The sequence below is a fragment of the Boleophthalmus pectinirostris genome, unplaced genomic scaffold (assembly GCF_026225935.1).
Source record: "Boleophthalmus pectinirostris isolate CB_2022bp ecotype Guang Dong unplaced genomic scaffold, ASM2622593v1 HiC_scaffold_5, whole genome shotgun sequence".
NCBI lineage: Eukaryota > Metazoa > Chordata > Actinopteri > Gobiiformes > Gobiidae > Boleophthalmus > Boleophthalmus pectinirostris.
The window spans coordinates 6,372,758-6,395,840 of record NW_026571404.1 but is presented as its reverse complement, the minus strand read 5'-3'; the positions used below and the strand labels follow the sequence as shown (position 1 = coordinate 6,395,840).

Genomic DNA, 23,083 nt, shown 5'->3' with positions numbered 1-23,083 from the left:
ATGCTGTGCAAAAGTTTGACATCGCAGTCACAGAAGCCACATAAACAGGAAACGGCCATTATCCATTTTTTCCATTTTTCATTTAAACACAAAATCGAAAACTGAAAAAAATCAATCATTATTTGTTTTTTCATTTTGGTTTTGGAGACAAATAAAGAAGAAAACTGTTGTTTTTTCATTTTCTTATTTTTGATTTTATATTGAAAAAACAAATGAACGAATGATACACGGATTTTTGTCACCTGCTTGTCTTTATAAATATGGATATGAATAACCCTAATGCCATACTGCGGGACATTCCAGTCAAAGCAACAACAAGCTAAGCAGGAGGCAAACTTTTCTTCAGAAAAGATACATATGCATCTTTAAAATCTGAAAATAATATCAGCTAAAAATTAAGGGACAAGGACAGACATTGACTGGGTGGAAAAACAATCACTTAACAAACAAAATACAGAAAACTGGCCATTCAAACCAGCAAACTTCCAGTTGTTGGGCAGCTCTGTCCTTCATAACCACCTCAAAGAATCACCACTTTCCAAACTTTATTCAAATCTATTGGTCTCCTCTGTTCTTTTTCATACAATCGTGAAAGACTTTGCTTTAACCTTTTCAAAACAGTCTAAAAGCTTTGTGCCCCCGCTCCAGACTAATGGAAAATATTACATTCCGCTGCCTTTAATACTTTCTTAGAATATTTATGACGCTCAAACGCATTTCTTCTCCGCGTTATTGAGGAAAGCTCGAGGCGAACGCGCAGACAGAGCGGACTGATCGGGAACGCTTTCTCTCCACATGGGAGCGCTTTGAATGGATTTATCAGTCATAAAAAACAATTGTCAGGAACTGAGGAAGCGAGCGGCGTGTGCAGAAATGAAAGAGCGCGCTGCCAGATTGGATCAAAATCAGCACAAACAGAGCAGAGGTGGGCCGCTGGTTTCCCGGGGAGATGGGTCAATAGGAGTCAGCGGGCCGTCATTAGACTAGAGTGCAGGAGACGGTGTGGTTAAGACGCAGAGGAAGACAACGAGGGAGGTCTAAAAAGGCGAGACTAACCGCGTTTTAAATATCAAGACAGAAGAACTGAAGCGTACAAAATAAAAGGCTGATAAACACGCTTTCCCCGTTTACGATTAAGGTGTAATTTGTAACTTTCGTGATGGAGTTTGCCACCCACTTCTCTCCGTGGAGATGTTATTTCTTTGCCTGGAAAGTTTCTAAATCTTTTTTTTTCTGTCTTCGAGCAGGCAGCACAACCAGACCAAGTGACAGGTCGGATCCGTGGAGAGGGGCCCGAGCTCAACTCCGCACTTTTTCTAAAGCAATAACACTTGTAATTGAATACATGCAAGCTAGAGGAGTTTAATGAGCCGAAGAGCGTCGTCAGCAAAGCGATAACATCTCCTTGGAGACGTGGAGAAGATGGAACCGGCACCTGAAATGTTACACAATGCAGATCCAAATTGTAAGCAGTCCAAAAGTGCAAATAATGTCTGTTAAAGGACTTTAGAGTTTACCTTGTTGTTGGTACAAGTTGTATGTATAAGGATTAGTTAAAGGTACAATCTGTAATTAGATTGATGTAGTCTCATAATAATAAGATAAGATAATGTATTTTCCGGGCGATTAGACGCGTTCTTAAGCCTCTAACCGCATCAAAAAACGACCGAACGCCCCGCAATCCAGAGCGCCCCATACACAAATCCACTCTGGTGTCCCAGCACGACTTCAGTAAACTACAAAGCCGCACCACCCGCAGAACACACAAACACACACGGAGCAGACAGCGACCGCACAGAGAAACACACCCACAGACACACTCATCCCTCCACGCCGACGAGGAACGGAACGGAGGAATGAACCGAAAAAGCGAATCCAATGTGCCAATCTGAGTCACAACTGAACAATTGAGTCATCGCGACCGATCCGTTGGTCCCAGACAGCACCTCCCTACACGCCACAACTGAACAAAGCCCAGAGTCACCGTGAACGAACAAACAAACAAAACCACTGACCCATCCAACTGTTGAGTTTCGTTGAAAGTCCGGCGCGGTTTATTTGTGAAAAAAGATCGAAAATAGACCATTTAATGACAGTGCGTCTTATAATCCAGAGCGACTAATCGTCCGTAAAATACGGTAATAGTTTATTGTCCCGTGGGAGAAATTTGTCTTGGGACAGGGAATCACATGCTTCATCAAAAACAGGACAACACAACACAAAGCACAAAACAAACATTCACCATAGAACCAAAACTGATACGAGACCAAGTCTGACCACGAGTGATGCACCAACAGGACCTTTAAATCTTTACAGGCAAGCCCTTCGTATTCTTGTATTCTATTAAAAGTTGCACATTCCCTTGGCCTATGTGCAGTTTTGATTGCACATAATAATAATAATAATAAATCTTTATTTGTAAAGTGCTTTTAAAAACAAGGTTTATAACGTGCAATAAAAATAGCATACAGAAAGCAAACAAAATCAAACAATGAAGTAATCAGTTCAATAAATAATAATAACTTAGTTAATGAAACAGAATAAAAATAAAGGCCAACCAGTAAAAATGAGTCTTAAGAAGTGATTTAAAAGATGATACTGATGGTCCGAGCCTTTTCTCATCAGGCAGGTTGTTCCAAAGCCGAGGCAAAGAGGCTTCAAACTCGCACACGAAAACAAAAAGTCAAGTCACGCCTCCCTGAAGTCGGAGAGAAGCAAATCGCAGCTTATATCGGGCAAATTCTGCTGTAGTGTGCGACGGCCTTAACTCAGTTCTTTATGACCAGATTATGACCATCAAAAACTTTGTTAAAAAGCACAGATTAAAGTTTGACAAAGCTTCAGACTAGGGATGGGCATGATTCGTCGATTAATCGATAATTGATCATTAAGAATTTCATCGATTACGTAAATTTTAATCGACAAACCGACCAAACAGGGTCTGTACATGTGTCTCTGCACTCAGAAGGAGCGAGACACAAACGGTCAGTCCGCCTGCAACGTACCGAAGTGCAAATGTGTATTTAACGATGATTTGTACAAGAAATTCCACGCTTTCCGTTGCGTTCGGGACAAGTGTGAGTCCATGTGCACAGTGTATAAAGCAGCACAGATGTTTCTGTGTCCAGTGGGAAAAAGTTTTACCAGGTGAGAGTCGCACGATGTCGATGACGAGGCCCCGCCCCCCTCCCCCCGTACGCTGTCCTGGTTTTGACAAACACAAATCTGGTCACACTAACCTGTATTCACCTGAGTCATGTCTTTTAATCCAACAGAAATTGAACCGCATCAGCGACACAAGAGCTGGAGTTTTATCTTCACTGAGTTTATGCAAATTAGTGATGTGGTTTTAAGTTTTGTTTCTGTGAGAGTTGAACAAAACTGAATTAAACACATTATAATGTCAAACGGACTGATGTGGTTACGGTTTATTTGTCGTCAAGTTGAATTTATTTATGCAGATTAGGAGTGCAGATAGTAATAATAATGATGATCATTTTAATATAAAAAACGTTAATGATTAATCGATAATCGATCGTTAATTCTCTCGACGATCGATTAAGAAAATTTCATCGAATGCCCGTCCCTACTCCAGACAGAGCAGAGCCTACAGTTACATCACAACCCCAGGAAATGTTGACGACATCGGCCTCAAAGTAAAGTATCACCTGAGAAAATTGTGTTTAAGATTGAGACAGAGCGACCAGAATAAAACCATCCCCTTTGCAGCTGCGAGAAACTTAAAATCTAAACATTCTTTGTATACGCTCCCGTGCCCTTTGGAAATAAAATGTCACGGGGCTGCAACATATAGGAGAAAGTCTAAGTATAAAAAAAAAAAAAAAAACCTCTATGCCTATGCAGAGGTAAAGTCACGGTCACAGTCTGCCAGTCTGAGCTCTGAAGGCTTCCCTCTATCTCTGCGTTTCCATCAGCGGGAGCACAAACCAGAGACAGCCCATTTAAACCAGCAGACATATTTATTTGTTTTGGATCCAGAGGGTGCAGGGGGCTGACAGGGTAATCCACCACAGAGTACATATATGTGGCTTTGAGCGCGCGCTGATGCCTTTATTTCATGCTTCTGTACTGTCTGCGTAGGGGGTATATAGGAGAAAACACATTTCCTCCTCTGGATGGATGTATAAGTCATCACGCCCGACTGCCACCATTTCTTTTACAATAGAACATGTTTGGAGATGACATTTCAATAGTGGGGGAAAATGTCACTCTATTAAAAGACTTTCCCAAACAAATATGTGGAAAAATTCACTTGGTTTTGCTGCATTATGTCATTTTATGTGATTAAATGTAACAGTAATCAAGTTCATAATAAATTAAAGCTGCATGTATGTTTTACCTGCTTTGTTTTGCCTGAAATATTCCACAGTATGGCATTAAAGACGCACCATGTAACTTTTTGGTTTGGTTTCCGTCACCTGCTTGTTTCTATGGAGATGTCACTGCAGTATTTCAACAGCTCTACCTTATGTTTCTTCACTTACAGGTGGTTTTATCGCTAAAAATATGTAGAAAAATGACATTTTGATTGGTCTGGACATTGTAACTTGGTCTGGTTTGGTGTCCATGAAGACAGAAAGGTTTAATGCCGTACTGTGGAACATTCCAGACAAAGCATCTCCATGGAGAAAAGTATTTGACGGGTCGTCCACCAGAAAAGTTACACAATGCAGCTTGTGTCCAGAAGGTGATTTGTTTTCACTTCGTGGAAACCGTCTGACCTCGCAGCATTAGGATTTGTTCACTCGACAGTAGGCGGGTACTTTTTTATTTAACCAATCGCTGCTATTTGGTTGTGACGCATGTAAAGCTCCAAACCCCATAGGAAGAAGGACAATAACGTCTTTCCTCTTGATAAAATTCACCAAACATTCTCTTTGTTCCGGATTTTAAATCCTCGATCTCGGGAATCGTTGCCAACACAGAATGTATGGCTCTTCTCTGATTGGCTGGTGCCTGGACTTCACACTTCCCGGGTTCTTGCAAACCATTTAGTGTATTCTGATTCCTGATCTAGTCGCTGGAAAGAAATGAAATTGAGCGGAAGCACTAGGTGGCACCAGCCTGGCTAGAAGGTGACTTCACTAACCCAAGTTTTGTATTATGCTGTTGATTTGTCTACGAGCAAGACACCTCACTCAAATTGAAATTTTTTTGTTTTATTTTATTTATTTATTTATTTTCATTTTTCATTTTTATTTGAGGAAGGTATGACAAAACAACAACAAGGCTATGTACATGTACATATTTAGGACCTGGTGCTCAAAAGGAATAGCCTGATTTATCAGTTTATTTATTGGTTTTATTTCGTGGAAACCGTCTGACCTCGCAGAATTAGGATTTGTTCGCTTGACAGTAGGCGGGTACTTTTTTATTTAACCAATCACTGTTATTTGGTCGTGATGTATGTGATGCACCAAATCTGGTAGGAAGAAGGGAATAACGTCTTTCCTCTTGATAAAATTGACCAAACATTCTCTTTGTTCCAGCTTTAAATCATCGATTTTGGGAATCGTTGCCAACACAGAATGTCTGTCTTCATCTACATCCATCTCGATGCTTTGTTTACTGTTGTGCTGTTCCACAAAAGGGACCCAGACAGACGCTTTGACGTCATGGCTTCACAGCTCTTCGCTGATTGGCCGGTGCGCGGTCTACAACTTGCGTACTTCTTGCAAACCGTCTAGTGTATTCTGATTCCTGACCTAGTCGCTGGAGAGAAATGAAACTGAGTGGAGGCACTAGGTGGCACCAGCCTGGCTACAAAAGGAGTCGGATAAAGTTTGATAAACTTAGAGTCCTTCCCACTTTTGCATAATCACATGGTTGACACTTTTATTTTTACACCTTTGGAGTGTTTATGTGTCGTACATATACTGTACATAACACATAGTTACATAAAAGCACATTTTCATTTATGGTCATACAAGCTAATGATAGTGATAAAGAAGACATAAAATATAATGTTTATGATCCTACAAAATGAAAATATAGTATTTAATACTTTAATTTACTTTCTAATACTTTAGTATTAAGTATTGAAATATACAATCCAAAATGAGACTTGAGTTAATTGTGGTACAGTTTGTGTCTCACCTGGATGAGGTGCCTGGTCTCCATGGCAACAGGTCGGCCGTCTTTCATGCTCTCCGTGAACCAGCTTATGTCCACCACGTGCATCATGGGTAAACTGTTCAGGCCCCGTCCTTTTAACCACGCCCACAAGGAGGCAGCGTCGTTATCCTCCGCGATCACGTGCGTTACTTCATCACTGCGAGAAAACACAAAACATACATCAGATTATACATGAACATTTATTTTTATTGTGAAACTGTATGAATTATTCAGCGAAACGTGTTCCAAACAACTCTGCAATTTTGGCCACTAACCAGAACGTTTTAAAATAATTTTTCAATCTGTATTCGTTGTCAAGTTTAAAAACAATTACAGCGTTTGGAGAAAACACTCAACTTTTCGATTACTTCAAAATCACATTCAGACAAAACAACAGAGGCAGATTTTCAGCTTCAGAAACCAGCAACAACTGAAGAGAAAATGAGAAATTTTAATTTTTGCCGCACAAACATAATAGAAATTCATTAAACAGAGCAAATACATTTTTAAGTTTTGTCTGGACAGAATAACTTGTTTTTTGCTCAACACAAATTAGCCAAAAGTCTTGTTATTTCTTATTTCTTTCATTAGTGTGTAAAAAAAAAATTCAAACAGTAATAGTTTTTGTCTAAGAAAATCAGACAAAAACTCAGACAATCCAGTACAAGATCCAAATACTCAATTAGAGCTATTATAACGTAGTTTGCTGCTCATAACAGTAACTAGTAAACTTTTTTTTTTTTTTTCACATTGTGCTTGTGTCACTAGTGCATTATTTTGTTATAATTTGCACATTTTAAATCACAATATGAATCTAAAATGACTTAATAAATGAAACAAGTCCACATGAAATTGGATTTACTCCTAATTTTAGTCCTAATTTATTCCTGGTTTTAGACATGGTTTAGTCCTGGTTTAAGTCCTGGTTTAGATATGATTTTAGACCTGGCTTTAGTCCTGGTTTAGTTCTGGTTTTAGTCCTGGTTTAGTCCTGGTTTAGACCTGGCTTTAGTCCTGGTTTAGTTCTGGTTTTAGTCCTGGTTTAGTCCTGGTTTTAGACCTGGTTTAGTCCTGGTTTTAGACCTGGTTTAGTCCTGGTTTTAGACCTGGTTTAGACCTGGTTATAGTTCTGATTTAGTTCTGGTTTAGTCCTGATTTTAGTCCTGGTTTAGTCCTGGTTTAGACATGGTTTTAAACCTGGTTTAGTCCTGGTTTTAGACCTGGTTATAGTTCTGATTTAGTTCTGGTTTAGTCCTGATTTTAGTCCTGGTTTAGTCCTGGTTTAGACATGGTTTAAGACCTGGTTTAGTCCTGGTTTTAGACCTGGTTTAATCCTGGTTTTAGACCTGGTTTAGTCCAAGTTTAGACCTAGTTTAGACATGGTTTAGATCTGGCTTAGTCCTGGATTTAGACCTGATTTAGTCCTGGTTTTAGACCTGATTTAAACATTGTTTTAGACGTGATTTAGACCTGGTTTAGTTCTGGTTTAGACCTGGTTTAGTCCTGGTTTTAGTCCTGGTTTTAGATCTGGTTTAAGTTTTGGTTTAGAGGCATATGAAGGGTTCTCGCTTTCGTGGCCCAATACCAAACGACACACGGCCCAGGGGCTGGAGACTCTTGCTCTACAGTATTTTGTTACTTTAGTAAAAGTACAGACACAGGGGTAAAAGTTTACTCAACTTTGGGTGAGTTAATACCAGGTTAAAATCTCTAAAAAGTGGATTTCGCATAATAGGTTTGTTTTAAACTAATTCTGAAAATGTAAAACTATTGTTGACAACACATAACTGAGATAAAAAACCTCGCTAATGATCTGTATTAGATCAGTGTTCTTGGAGAGCTCACAAAGTTTGCGGTTTCTTTTCAGGCCTCCATATTGTGATCCTGCTTTGGGACCATCTCTGGCACCCGCTTTATCCCCGCTCGTGTTTTCACAGTGAACGCGCTCAACCACAGCGCCTCCTAGAGCTCCGCCGGGACGTCGTAAACTCCACACTCCATCCAGCCAACTCTCCCAACAAACCCGATCAGAGCGTCCAGGCGTGGATAATCACCCTGGACTCTCCTCCCTCTCCTCTCCTTTCCATATACTCCTTTTTTTCTCATGTCCAGCTTTTGTTTTCAATTCTCGCTCCTTTTCTGTCTTAGGCTGCGTTCAGACTGCAGCCTGAAGTGACCCAAATCCGATTTTTTGGCTTCTATGTGACGTGTATCTGATCTTTTAATGACACACTGTGAATGACACAGATCCAATTTTTTCAAATGTGACCCAGGACACTTGCATATGTGCTCCTGAAACCGATACATATACGATTTTTTGACATGTGACTTCAGTGTGAACGGTCAAAGCGCATTCATCCACCTACACCACAGGTGTCAAACATGCGGCCCGGGGGCCAGATCCGACCCTCCAAGACCTTTAATCTGGCCCTCGGCTGATTTTCTACTAAAATATTTTAATTCTGTTTTTTATTAAAATATTGTTAATTTTCTGTGGTGTTTATCACAGCAGCGTCTCCAGTGTCTCTGTACGTGGCCCCTCCCACCAGAGCAGCACAAATGAAGACTTGTCTCTTTCCAAACGCTCTTAAAGGACGATCGTTTTGACTGTTGACCGTGACACACTCATCAGAAAAATGTCAAAAATGAGAAAAGTGGAGCCAAGTGCAGGATTTTACAAGAAAAATCTACTTATTCCTGTTTCATGTTAAAACATTGTGTTGAAATTGTATTTTTCTTAAAGTTTCAGGTTGTTCATAATATTATAATATTTTGTAAAAGAAAGAGTTCATCAATTAAAAAAGATTTCTGTAATAGATTTGTGTTTCTCTGCACAAATATTTGAACTTATTTTTATTTTTGAGGTTTATATGTCATGAGTTTTCTGATCCGGCCCCTTTGGTATCAAAGTAGGTTGGATACGGCCCCTAGACCAAAATGAGTTTGACACCCCTGACCTACACGTTATCAACAAGCCACAAACGTCACTATTCTGTGCTGAAGTAGGCGAAAATTGTTAATGAACTCTGTGTCACTGAAGTGAAGCACATCACCACTCACCTCTTGGCTCCGTCTCCACATCCACACGTTCCTTTCAACGGACGTCGCTGCCGCTGTCCCACAAAACACCACGACCAAAAACCTCGTCCTTCTCCTTCTCAATCTCCTCCTTAAAACAAGTAAGTTGTTCATGTTCTGGCTCCAGTACGAGAGGAACTTTAAAATCTCCAGGTGCTCAATGCTCACGTCCATGTTTGGACAACTTCTGTAAACACAGAGACGCTCGCTGCGGTTGACGTCATCATGTCTCCAGTGTCACATGCGGGACACTTTTGGGCCTTTTACTGTTCACACTGGAGTCACATACAAGTCGCATTTAATTGGAAATGTGAACGACCTCGAAAAAACATCGGATTTCACAAAAAAATCGGAATTGAGCGTTAAGCCCTGCAGTCTGAACGTAGCCTTACTCTTTGTCTCCTCTCTCCCTCCCGTCTTTTAACCATTCCATATCTTGTCCTTCTTTCTCTGCCAAGTCTCTACTCCCACTTTCTTTTAATGTTCTCTCTCTCTATTCACTCCCTTCTTCTGCCCTCTAACCCCAACTCCTCTCCATCTTTCTCCATCTCTTACCCCCTCTCTTCACCACTTCTCCCTCCCTCTTTCTCTCTCTCCTCTTCTTTCCCGTTGATGGTACATGGATGGAGTGGCTGCTTAAAGGATGTCCTCGCTCAGAGCCGCTCAGGACTAATTGGCCAAATCACTGGTGAAACTGATCCAACTCTGCAGCTGGACATGGTGAGACAAATGCTCCCACACCTGTGTCTGTGAGCAGGTATCACAAGGAGGAAAAATATGAGCCATCACATCGACCGAGGTATGAACGTTCAAGATGGTAACTATCAATCAATCAAATCAAAACCAATCAGTCTTGGTTTCTTTTACATTGTTGTATTGCTTGAAAAACTGTATCACGTCTCCACAGATCTGACATGTAACTTGGCCTAATGGTGCAGTTGCTTTTTTTTTTTTTTTCAGAAAAAGCTACAACATTTCTAGACAAGTACTTTTAAGTGCACTGTAAAATAATAACTAATAAGTAGACTTTACTTGAAAAAATCTAGGAAACTGCCTTTGAAAAATCTGACTTAAGTGGACTGTGAATCTAAATCTGAGTTTATATCTTCAGTGTCGTGTTCAGGAAATTCCTCTTTTATCCAACTAGGCACAGCAAGTGAAGTGAACTTTTTGCCAACTAATCAGTCATTTCCTCAAATCTGAAATATGTAGTAACCTTTACTTGAAGAGAAAGTACATCTTACTTGGTAAAACCGTGGAAATTGATTTCTTTGAACTGAGCAAGTAAATGTCACTTCTATACACAAGTTAGAGTAAAAACAGGTTCTGTTCTACAGTAATGCCATTTAGATCTGCATCAGGTACAAGGATTTTAATATTTATTAGTCTTTGAAAAGCAAAACTTTTGCTCAGCTTAAGTTCAAAACACATCGTAACGTGAAACAATAAAATAATAAAGTTCATTCAAAGTCAACTCAACCAAGGCCCTCGCACTTAAGAAACAAAAAATGCTTGAAGAAACAAAACAGGTGGACAGATGTAATCAAGGAAAGACTGAATAAACAGAGGGAGGATATAGAATATATGAATGAGTGGCGGCTGTAGGAAAAACAGGGAGGAAGCAAAAGGAGGACTGGAACAGACTGAGAAATGGAGCTGGACTTTTGCCAATAACACGTCACTGTTGAAGTCACTCGTCTCATTCAAATCGACTTTAGTCTAAATGACAAGTCACGTGCTTTTCTCATTCTGAAAGTAACTGTTACTTTACCACAATCATTAAGATCCACAAATTCGTAGCTGTGAGTAAAGTAAACGATCTGAATGTAAGTGAACCTTGGTGTTAGAGTTTACAGTGTGTAGCTGTAGTGTTATATCTGTAGATGCATGTATGTTTAATTAAAATAAATAAAACAGTGGCTCATGTTGGAAGTTGAATTCCAGCTTTGCATATTGTTGTTGTGTCCTTGAGCAAGGCACATCACCCACTTTGCTCAACTATAGACTGTTGTTATGACTGACAACAAAATGAAGTATCTAAGGCTGCGTTCAGACTGCAGCCTGAAGTGACCCAAATCTGATTTTTTGGCCTCTATGTTCCTGTATCTGATCTTTTAATGACAGTCTGAACGACACAGATCCAATTTTTTCAAATGTGACCCAGGACACTTGGATATGTGCTCCTGAAACTGATACATATCTGATCCTTTTGACATGCGACTTCAGTGTGAACGGCCAAAGTGCATTCATCCACCTACACGTTATCAACAAGCCACAAACGTCACTATTCTGCGCTGAAGTAGGTGAAAATTGTTAATAAATTCCGTGTCACTGAAGCAAAGCACATCACCACTCACCACTCTTGGCTCCGTCTCCACATCCACACGTTCCTTTCAACGGACGTCGCTGCCGCTGTCCCACAAAACACCACGACCAAAAACCTCGTCCTTCTCCTTCTCAATCTCCTCCTTAAAACAAGTAAGTTGTTCATGTTCTGGCTCCGGTACGAGAGGAACTTTAAAATCTCCAGGTGCTCGATGCTGCGTCCATGTTTGGACAACTTCCGTAAACACAGAGACGCTCGCTGCGGTTGACGGTGTCGTGTCTCCAGTGCACATGTGGGACACTTTCGGGCCGTTTCATGTTCACACTGGAGATCATACACAAGTCGCATTTAATTGGAAATGTGAACGACCTCGCAAAAACATCGGATTTCACAAAAAAATCGGAATTGAGCGCTAAACCCTGCAGTCTGAACGTAGCCTAAATATCGTATTATACAGACTTATGTATCTGTTTAAATGTGCACTTTAAAATGTTTTAAAGAAGACATATTGTGCTTGTGTTTGCTACAGCCATAATCTATGACACTGTGGATCATTATGTTATACTTTGCACTTTTTAAATCTCAATATTCATCTAAAATGACAACAGGTGTTTAAGGAAAATCATAAGAAGTTTAAAGTTTGATTAAGTTGTTGAAATGTCTTATTTTGTGTTTGTAGTCCATTTATATTTCTCATGCCAAAGATAGATTTTTGATCAGTTCAGTTGACGTTTTGAAAGTCTGAAACCAAATGTTAGGATCGTGAACTTGAAGTAAACTTGTGGCTGTTTAATTAGTCGCGTCTGCGGCTGAGCACAGGGAGCTTTTACAGAGCGGATGTTAACGCTGAAATATGTAAAACGGGGTTATTAAAAGATGATTAAACTGACCTGAGGAGATTGGCTTCTTCGCCTCACCAAACAGGCTGTCAGTCCACACTCCGGGCCAGACTGTTTCACTGTAAATTTCACTTAAATTATGATCACAGTAAAAGTCCAAACGCTCTGACAGAGTTTGGGAGAGAGGGCGATCCATCACAGGAGTAAACATGTCGATGTGTGGATTCATGCATGGTCAAAGAAAGTGAGAAGTTTTCCTTTAAAACACTTCAGAGACTGCACAAAGTTAAGAGGTTTTATGCTCACAGCTCAGGTTTGAGTCTAATTCAAGCGACGTTATGCTGTAGTTTGGCAAGACACTTCATCTAACTATCCTTGGTACCGTGAGATTGGTGGAGAAAATGAGTCCTCTTAATTTGACTCATCCTTCAATGCTCTGAGGACAACATAATAAAATCTTGCCAAGGATGACTACATTATTGTCGGCAGTTATCACATTATCAGAAAATCCTTGTTGGGCCAAAGATTTAATAACCAGGAGAAATCGCTGGTGGTCCCACTGTACCATAATTCATTGATCCTGAATCCAATCCACTTTATTTCTATAGAGGCTTTGCCCCGTCACGTGACCCCATAGGCGAGTTTCAGCTGACGTCATTGTTATTGGGAAATATTTTGGTCGGAGGCAAGAAACAGGATAGCGTCAAACACAGTGCGTAACCTCACGTATTTATCCACGATAATGGTAAATTCCTGCTGCATTATCGGATGCACAAATAGAAGCACAGAAGTAGGAAAATGTCTTTTTCATATTCCGAGTGAAAAGAACCACTAACGGTGAATTAAACGGCTTTCAAACATTCGCAGAGCAAACGTAGAAGATCCTAACAAACCGTGGACTCCAACAAGTTCAACAACACATCGAGACTCTTGGAGGTTTTCATCTTTTCTGCTGTGAATGGCCCAGGAGTTTCCACCAAGTCATTGTGGATATCGCCAAAGTGAATATTTAGCCAGGCAGTTGGTGATTCAGACCAGAAATTTGGTTTCGTCGACGCTTTGTCGGGGTTGAAAAGGGTGATTTGGCTCCGTCGATGCTTATGACCAATTTCTGGTCAAATGGTCTTGGGTCCTCTGCCGTTAGAGTGGATAAATAACCGGGATCAATACCCTTTACGTGCTTTCTCACTCCGTCCATCATGTTGAATTAGTGTTTCTTGCCGCCGACCAAAATAATTCCCAGCATGCAACACACGCTTTTGTCAACAATGAAACTCACCTATAGCAACAGTACCTACGCCGCCATGACACCGGGCACGATATGTCATTGACTTCAGCAGCATCGGAGAAACATGGGCAGGTTTTGTTGTGTTTTTGGTTGTTCTAGATGCTCTGAAGGGGATAAAACGATTTGTTTCTTCACTTTTCCTCTGGAAATGACTCATCAGAAGCTCAAACAAGGGAATTATCGAAAAACGACGCAGATTATAGCAGCAAAATAAACCGCAAAGAGATTTCCAATGGTCCCATCAAGACACCCGAAGTTTCATCAAGGTATTTGCTATTTAAATAGTTTCATAGCTTATTTAATGAAAGAAGCACATTTACTGAACTAAAATTTCATTAATTTATCCAGGAAAACCTGCACTAGTTTACGATTCAACAAACCCACACTGGGCTCCTGTGATCAACACGACGCACGAGTCGAAGAGTCTGTGAGCCGAACCTCGAAAGAATCGACCATGAAAAGATCCTCGTGAACGTTAGAAAGATCCACTCGCAAAAACAGATTAATTCTAGAAGACATAGTTGTAGATAAGGCGAGATAATAAAGAAAACATGGTCCTACGACGAGTGACATGTTTATATGTGTGTTGGAAGATACAGTTTCTACTGCCACTCACACTGCAAATGTTTTCTTCTTAAATTTTAGTTCAGTAAATGTGTTTCTCTCATTAAATAAGCTATGAAACAATTTAAATAGCAAATATCTTGATGAAAGTGACGTGAGTGTGTCTTGATGGTGCCATAGGAAATCTCTTTGCGGTTTATGTTCTTTAGCCATAATTCCCCGTTTTTTTTTCGATAATTCCCTTGTTTGAGCTCCTGATGAGTAATTTCCAGAGGAACAGTGAAGAAATGATTCATTTCATCCCTTTCAGAGCGTCTAGAACAACCAAATACACAACGTTTACACAATGTTTCTCCGATGCTACTGAAGTCAATGACATATCGTGCCCGGTGTCATGGCGGCGTAGTTACCGTTGCTATAGGGTCACGTGACGGTGCAAAGCCTCTATAGCACATTTTACCAGTTTCCAAAGTGCTGCTCAAATACATAATAATAACAACAATAATAAAATGATCAAATAAACTACTAAAATGAATCATACAAGTCTTAAAATAATAAAACCAGTAAAATAAAATAAGAGCAAAATCATAGAAGTGGTGGCTCTACAGTTTGTGGGTTTGTGTAATTTAGAGGTTTTTTTTCACTTTTTTGTCCTCCATTTCATCATTTTTTGTTCAGAATTACAGAGGAAATGATGTAGTTCACTTTTAGACCTGGTTAAGTTCAAGATTAAACCTAGAATAGTCCTCTTGTGGAGCTGGTTTGGGTCTGGTCTCTGAGCCAAATCTTTTCTCTGGTGGTAGATTATTGTGAAAATGTTAGTAGTGGACTGTTGTCAATATATTATTATTGGCTGTTATTACATTATTGGTCATTATTATGTTATCGATTATGTTTTATCACAGGGGTGTCAAACTCAAATTCACAGAGGAACAAAATTAAAAAGTAGGACTAAGTCGTGGACCAAACTAAATATTTATTGTAAAATTTCAACAACATCTGCAGGTTTTCTCTTCTTTCGAGATATGTAATGTTAAACCTTTTCTTATTAAAATAAATGTTTAATAATAGTTTTGCTTAAACATTGAATCCAGAACAAGCTAAATTTAAAATAATAACACAATTTTAAATAAATAATGTCTCTATAGTCTATCTGTAGCCAACGGTTCAGCTCTAATACATATTTAATATAATCTTGTGGGCCAAATATAATTATATCGCGGGCCAAATTTGGTCCCCAGGCCTGAGTTTGACATGTCTGTTTTATCAGGTGTCGTATATCATCCCTTTGCTTCACACGTTAAATCCAGTCCACATTTCCAGGAGTGTCACAGTTCTTTTGTTTACATCCTTATCCCCAGTTCAACTCCATTTCCCAGTCTGTTCCGGTCTGTTTTTCCTACAGTTGCCGCTCATTCCCTAACTATCCCAGGAAAGTCTAAATATCCTCCTCCTGCTCATTCAGTCTACACCAGATTGTTGACCAGTCAGAAGAGACTCAAGCTCTGTATCTGAAAGTCTGTATCTGAAATCTGTTGAGTGCAGTTTGTGTAATTGTGCATGATTCTTTGTCTGAAGAACCCGTTTCTGAGTTCATTTCCAGCCCATTTTATAATTAGAGAATTTATCAGTTTTGGAGGATATTTTAGTTCACATAACATATATATATATATTTTTTTTACAAGGGATGTCCCGATCACATTTTTCCCCCTTCAGGCGAGTCCCAATCCGATAAAACATGATGAAATGAACTAAGAGCAAAGAATAAGATCCAGGTTGTGTGGGGGGATCAGATTGTGTTGATTTAATTGTTTAGTATTTGGGCTAAACTTGTGAAAAATCAAATGTTCAAAACTTGATTCACTTTTCTAACCATGAACCATCGTTGTTGAAAATCTTGACTTTTACCACAGTCTGGTCTTGGGATGTGTAACTTCGTAAACTTAATGAACTGGACAAAACAGGAACCAGACCAGAACCAGATCAGACCTGAGACTCTGCACAATCTACACTTTGTATAATTGATATTATATTATATATGGAAGCCTGTGCATTACATTTGAAACATTTAGACTCATCTATGAAATCCAAATAATACAAAATCTTACCAAATAAAAACGAGATGACATTTATTTTTCATATCTTTTTTGTGCCCCCCCATCGGTCATTCTGTACCTCTGGGGGCAAACGTTAATAACTGTGATATTTATAACATCATTCTTACAGCATAATGTAGTTAAATATTATATTCACCTGCAGTAAGACTAGAGTTTAAGACAGGGGTGTCCAAACTTTTTTCATCAAGAGCCACATATCTAAACACAGACGAAGCAGAGGGCCGATCGAGGGCCGTAGTCTGGCGCTCGATACAGTGAATAATTGAAATGTGTGCATGTTTATCACGTTAGAATGAGTCATCAGTCTTTATTCATGCCAAGATCATTAAAACCAAACACTAAATATGAAACATTAGCTTTATCAAGGCGGATTTTCAAAAAACGTGCAGTAAAAAATTATATTTTATGATGAAAGGTAATTTGGCACAATTCACCTGGAAGTCTGAGGATCAAGAAAAAATTTGTCTGAGGGCCGCATATGGCCCACGGACCATAGTTGTGAACAGAGGCCACAGAACCTCAGGTAACAGCGCCTGAGCTCGACACGGTCCAGACGTCCCAGGGCGAGTGTGTCTCCAGTACAGCAGGCGCTAACTGGACGACCCTGAGCAAATCCCGCGCCTCAGTTTAAAAAAACAACAAACAGCTGTGTGCTGTGTGTCCTGTGTGTTACGTACGTATATTATTTATCTGATACATGTGGAAAACATCCACTATTATACCTGTTCCTAAGTCGAATAATTCAAAGGAACTAAGTGAATTCAGACCAATTCCTCTGACCTCATTAGTCATCAGTGTTGGGGAGTAACAGATTACATGTACCAGAGTTACGTAATCAGAGTACAAATTATGACTATGTAACTGTATTCAGTTACAGTTACTGTTTCAGTGAGTGGTAACTGGATTACAGTTACTTTGTTGAAATAAATGGATTACACGGCGGTATTTTCCTGTTTTCAAATTTTGGACTATATCCTTTTTTTTTTTCCTTTTTTTTGTTTTTAACCAAGTCTAAACCAGGACTAATTCAGGATTGACCTAGGACTGAACCCAAGTCTAAACCAGGTCTAAACCAGATTTAAACTAGATCTAAACCAGGTCTAAACCAGGTCTAAACTAGATCTAAACCAGGTCTAAACCAGGTCTAAACTAGATCTAAACCCAGACCAAACCAGGTCAAAAACAGGATTTAACAGGACGAAACCATGCCACGCGGATCGTGTCTCCTCCTCTTCTATCAATAATATTTTTTTATTTGGTTCAGTAAAGTCTGGGCTTTTTATTTTATTTTAGCAGACAAAACATCTTATGTGAAGTTTTTCTTGTCTTTGCTTCTCTACAGCAAAACAACTAATCTAAATTATTCAGATTACGTTACTCACTTTAAGTAATTTCATGGATTACATTACAAACTACATTTTAGGGTATGTAATCTGTAATCTGTAGGGGAATACATTTTTAAAGTCACCTTCCCAACACTGTTGGTCATGAAAATCTTTGAGAAGATACTAAAAGAGAATATCCTCTCTTTAACCAGTGGTAAACTAGACCCCTTGCAGTTTGCGTATCAAGCAGGGAAAGGTGTAGAGGATGCAAAAATATTTCTTTTGGACACTATTTATAAACACCTTGAAAAGCCCAACTCACGTGCACGGATACTTTTTGCGAACTTCTCTTCAGCTTTTAACAAGATGCAGCCAGATATTTTAATTGAGAGATTAGCTTCTATTTTTAGTTTACCTGATCAGCTTTTATTGCTACTTTTAAACTTGTTAACAGAGAGTCCTGGTAAATGGTATAAATATAAAATATTTTTAATTATTATAATTATATAAATAAATAAATAAATAAAACAGGTCTAAAACCAGGACTAAACCAGGACTTAAACCAGGACTAAACCAGGACTAAAACTAGGACTAAAACAGGTCTAAAATCAGGACTAAACCAGAGTTAAACTAGATTTAACAGGCCTTAAACAGGACTAAATCCTGCTGCGCGGACGTGTCTTCTCCTCTTCTATCAATAATATTTTTATTTTGGTTAAGTAAAGTCTGGGCTTTTTATTTTCTTTTAGCAGACAAAACTTCTTATGTTACGATATCCTGGTCTTTGCAGCAAATCAAGTAATCCAAAGTATTCAGATTACTTTACTCACTTTAAGTAATTTAATGGATTCCGTTACAAACTACATTTTAGGATATGTAATCTGTAATCTGTAGGGGATTACATTTTAAAAGTCACCTTCCCAACACTGATTATCACATAGAGACAGACAATATAATAAATAATATCAGGCGGTTATTTACCCTTTTACAATTTCAGCTGTCATCCATTAATCTCCAATATTTAATTTGGCCCAAAATATGCATGAAAAACATCTGCATAAAGCTTTATTTGAACATTTTAGTCCAAAGAGCGCACTGTAAATTTGTGAATCCTCTGCACTCTGCACAATTTGTAGTTACAGAAGGTTGTGGATGAGTTTGTACTAAATTTTAATTTGATAATTTGGAGGAAAATGACCTAAATCGGCTGTACATATTGCCTGAAAATATGGGCAAATCTGGCAAAAAAAAAGCGTTTCAAATGATCTCTAATGTCGCTCTTCAAAATAAAATGTGTTCTCGTGACAGGCGTAGCTCCGCATTGTGCCGCCGTACAGTCTCGAGGCCGTATTTCAAACACGAGTCTTGTTAGCCGTATCCACCCCTGTCTCCCCCTCGCTTTGCTTTTGGTTAGGTCCTTGGCACGCTCCACTTCCTCTGGCTCCCTCACACTTTTGTATCAGACGAGTGTAACGACAGGAGCTCAAGCTGTGTTTCTGGGAACACTGCCATCTCCGAACAGGCGCGTTTAGACACTTAGACAAACTCTGACAGGGCCTCACACACACACACACACACACGGGCCGCGGCTGACGAGAACGAGAACGATCTCAACGAGGCAAGGATAGAGCGGCAAAAATAGAAATGCAAATAGTTCTGAGTCTAATACTTACACACACAAAAAATACATGTTTAGTTTAATGCAGTAGTTACATTTTGAGGGTTTTTAGAGAGTTGAATTCAGGGTGTTGATGAAGAATATATGACCTGATTCTCACAAATGACGAACATTATTATGACATTATGGTTTTACTCTTTTTCACTGACAAAATTTCAAAACTTTTTCCTCTTTTTCATGACCTAAAGTGAATTTTCCATGACTTTAGGACACCTACATGTGTAGAATTCATCAGATTTTAAGACTAAGTATGAAATGTGAACTCTTTCCACTAATCTTATGGTTTGGGATTATAGTTTTTTAGTTGTAAAATTTTTATTGAGTCAAAAACAGTTTACAACTCTTGTTCATTATGTGCCTCCTAAACCAAAATGAAAAAAAAAAAAAAAAAAAACTGATAACGATTAGTTTTTTTTTTGTTTTTTTTTTTGTTTTCGATTTTTGTGTTTAAATGAAGGATGAAAAAACAGAAAACGACCGTTTCCAGTTTCCGTGACTTAAACTGGCGGAATTTTGAGCCACATACGGACTGAACCAGGACCGGAACCAGGCCGGGACCAAGACCAGGATTTAGACCGAAACCAGACCAGGGCTGAGTTCAGGACCAGGACAGGGACTGAGACCGGGACCAGACTGAGACCGCGACCAGATCGGGACCAGACAGGGACTGAGACCAGGACTTAGACCAGGACCAGACCAGGGCTGAGTTTGGGAACAGGACCGGGACTGAGACCAGGACTGAGTCCGGGACCAGACCAGGACCAAACGGGGACCAGACCGGGACTGAGACCGGGACCAGACCAGGGACCAGACCAGAACTGAGACCGAGACCAGACCGGGACTGAGACCAGGACTGAGACCGGGACCAGACCGGGACTGAAACCAGGACCAGACCGGGGCTGAGACCGGAACCAGATCGGGACTGAGACAGGGATCAGACCAGGACTGAGACCGGGACCAGACCAGGACCAGACCGGGACTGAAACTGGGACCAGACCGGGGCTGAGACCGGAACCAGATCGGGACTGAGACAGGGACCAGACCAGGACCAGACCGGGACTGAGACCAGAACCAGACCAGAACTGAGACAGGGACCAGATCGGGACTGAGACAGGGACCAGAGACCAGGGACTGAGACCGGGACCAGACCAGGACTGAGACAGGGACCAGACCGGGACTGAGACCAGGGCTGAAAATGGTTTAGTCCTGGTTTAGTCTTGTTTTAGTCCTGGTTCAGTCCTTATGCAGCACAAAAGTTTGGCATCACAGTTTAAGTCACGGAAACGGGAAACGGCTGTTATCTGTTTTTTTTTCCATTATTCATTTAAACACAAAATTGAAAACTGAAAAACCACATTGTTTTTTCATTTTGGTTTTGGAGACAAATAATAAATGTTTTTTCGTTTTCTTATTTTTGGTTTTATTTTGAAAAGCGAATGATACACGGACTGTTAATGAGAACTTAACAGAACTAAAATTCCATGACTTTTCCAAAACTTTCATTGAATTTGCAAAGTGACATTTTCAATTTCCGTGACTTTTCCAGGATTTCGATGACCGTGGGAACCCTGGAGACCATTAAAAAAACTAATTAAAAACCATGTGTTGAATGGATTACTTAAATACCACCTGATGAAGCAGTGAGTGAATTCAGACAATGAGGTATTTTTATAATATAGGTATTTTAAAAGTAAAAGTGAGGGATCAGGATTTTTCTTTGTTGTTGCTCCACATACAAAACGTTAACTGCAAACTCGGGATGATTTCTTCGGCAGTCAAAGGTTTCATTTTCGGTCCTTCCTGTGGATCAATCCTGCCCATCGCCTTCACCTTTCACTATTTTTCTATTCCGTTGGAAAGAGAAACAGTTTGAACGGAGGTTTGCGGTCACACACATCTGATTCCTTTTTGCAGTTTCGCAAATGTCCGAAGCCCATTTCTCGAGCTGTTTTCCACTGTTAGGATCCAACAACCACACAACTGCGATGTCCGAATCCCAAAACTAAAATATGACAATATCAGAACCAGAAACAAAAGTGATATGGTTCAAAAGACTTAAAAAGATTGACTTTGACAATAGACGCATCCCACTGGGAAAACAAACATGGCGGTTTGATGCTCACTTTTTTGGAGAATCCTTCCCAGTATGCATTGCCCGGAAGTCATTACTGCAATACATACTGCAACTGAGCAGAAGTAACAATAAAAATAGAAATATTGTGATACCGTATCATCAAAAGTCTCACAATAATATCGTGAGGCGCCATAGTATATCGAATTATAAGTTATTTTGCTTAAATACATGGTTTTATAGTAGAGACAGCTTCAAAACATGGGGAACTACATATCCCATGATTCATTTCAGCGCAAACAACATGAAGAAATATGTTTTTTACCTGAATTTTTGAGATTATAACAGTAATAATTCACACCAAAATCATGTCACGATATTTTAAAGGCAAAAAAAGCGTCCGATCTACAATTCTATCAGCCTCTTCAAAATATCGCAATAAATATCGTAATCGTGAGATGCATATCGTGATAATATCGTTCCGGTGAGATTTGGAGCTCAAACTCAAACAAATGACTGACTTCAGGAAGAAAATGAGCTCACTAAAATTTGTTTACATAAAAAAAATTTAGCTTTTCAGGTCAAATATTGTTATGCGATTAATTACAAAGCCTGTAATCTACTTTTTATTAATTTTTTTTTTTTTAATCAAGTCCCACCCCTAAAAAAAAACACTTCTCACCTGAGCATCTCTTCAACTATGAATCCTTTTGACGTCGCAAGTTGGGACAGAAAACTCCTCCTGCTCCGTCCCATCTTCTTTTCCACAAAATACAGTCTGATATCTCCAAACTTCACATTTTTACTACTACTACTACTTCTACTTTTACTACTACATCCATCCTGAAATGACTCCACGGGTCTGGGCCTTTTTCTCGCGCACAATCCGAGAGTGGACAGCATCGTGAGTGTGTTGTTCAGCTTTCAAACGTGTCACGAGTGTTCTCTTCGAAGACAATGCCGTGGTTGTTTAATAGCTCCTTTTCTTGAGCCCGGTGTCAGTTATGAAGTTGGTAAAATTTGGCAGACTGGTGGAAGCAGGTGCTGTAGATTTGGTGTTTACCAAAACGGCACCTGGCAGGACTCAGAGATTAAAGATGGTGGAATAAATACTCACAGTTGGTCTGGTGTTAGTCACTCGCAGTATAATAACAATAACATGACGTGACTGATGTAAACAGCAGATGAATATTAATGACGGGAGACGGGGAAAAAATGGACTGGATACTGGGTTGGGTTGATTAAAGCTGCATTGTGTAACTTTTCTGTGGAGAGTTGACCTCGCTCACTGTCAGAATGTTTTTCTAGGTGTTTTTGAGAATCCGTGTATCATTCGTTCATTAGTTTTTCAATATAAAACCAAAAATGAGAAAATTTAAAAAACAACAATTTTCTTCAATATTTGTTTCCAAAACCAAAATGAAAAAACAGATAAAGTTTTTTTTTTTTTTTTTTTCAGTTTTAGATTTTGTGTTTAAATGAAAAATGGAAAGAAAAAAAAAAAACAGCCATTTCCCATTTCCGTGACTTAAACTGTGATGCTGGACTGAACCAGGACTAAACCAGGATTAAACCGCTTTCAGTCCTGGTCTGGTTCCAGTCTGGTCCCGGTCTCAGTCCCAGTCTCAATCATAGTCTGGTCCTGGTCTGATCCCAGCCTCA

General features: G+C 39.5%; 1 protein-coding gene across 4 annotated transcripts in view; it reads right to left on the bottom strand.

Moving 5' to 3' along the window:
- dntt (deoxynucleotidyltransferase, terminal) overlaps positions 1 to 22,476 on the bottom strand; it is a 306,321-nt gene extending 283,845 nt beyond the window's left edge. For all 4 annotated transcript variants that reach the window (XM_055162795.1, XM_055162798.1, XM_055162796.1 and 1 more), the window contains exons 1-2: positions 22,104 to 22,476; positions 6,118 to 6,292 (exon numbers count right to left, since the gene is read on the bottom strand). In XM_055162795.1, coding sequence (XP_055018770.1) covers positions 6,118 to 6,292; positions 22,104 to 22,324 — 396 coding nt within the window. In that variant the 5' untranslated portion in view covers positions 22,325 to 22,476. The remainder of the gene's footprint in view (positions 1 to 6,117; positions 6,293 to 22,103) is intronic.
- Between the last annotated feature and the right edge of the window lie 607 nt (positions 22,477 to 23,083).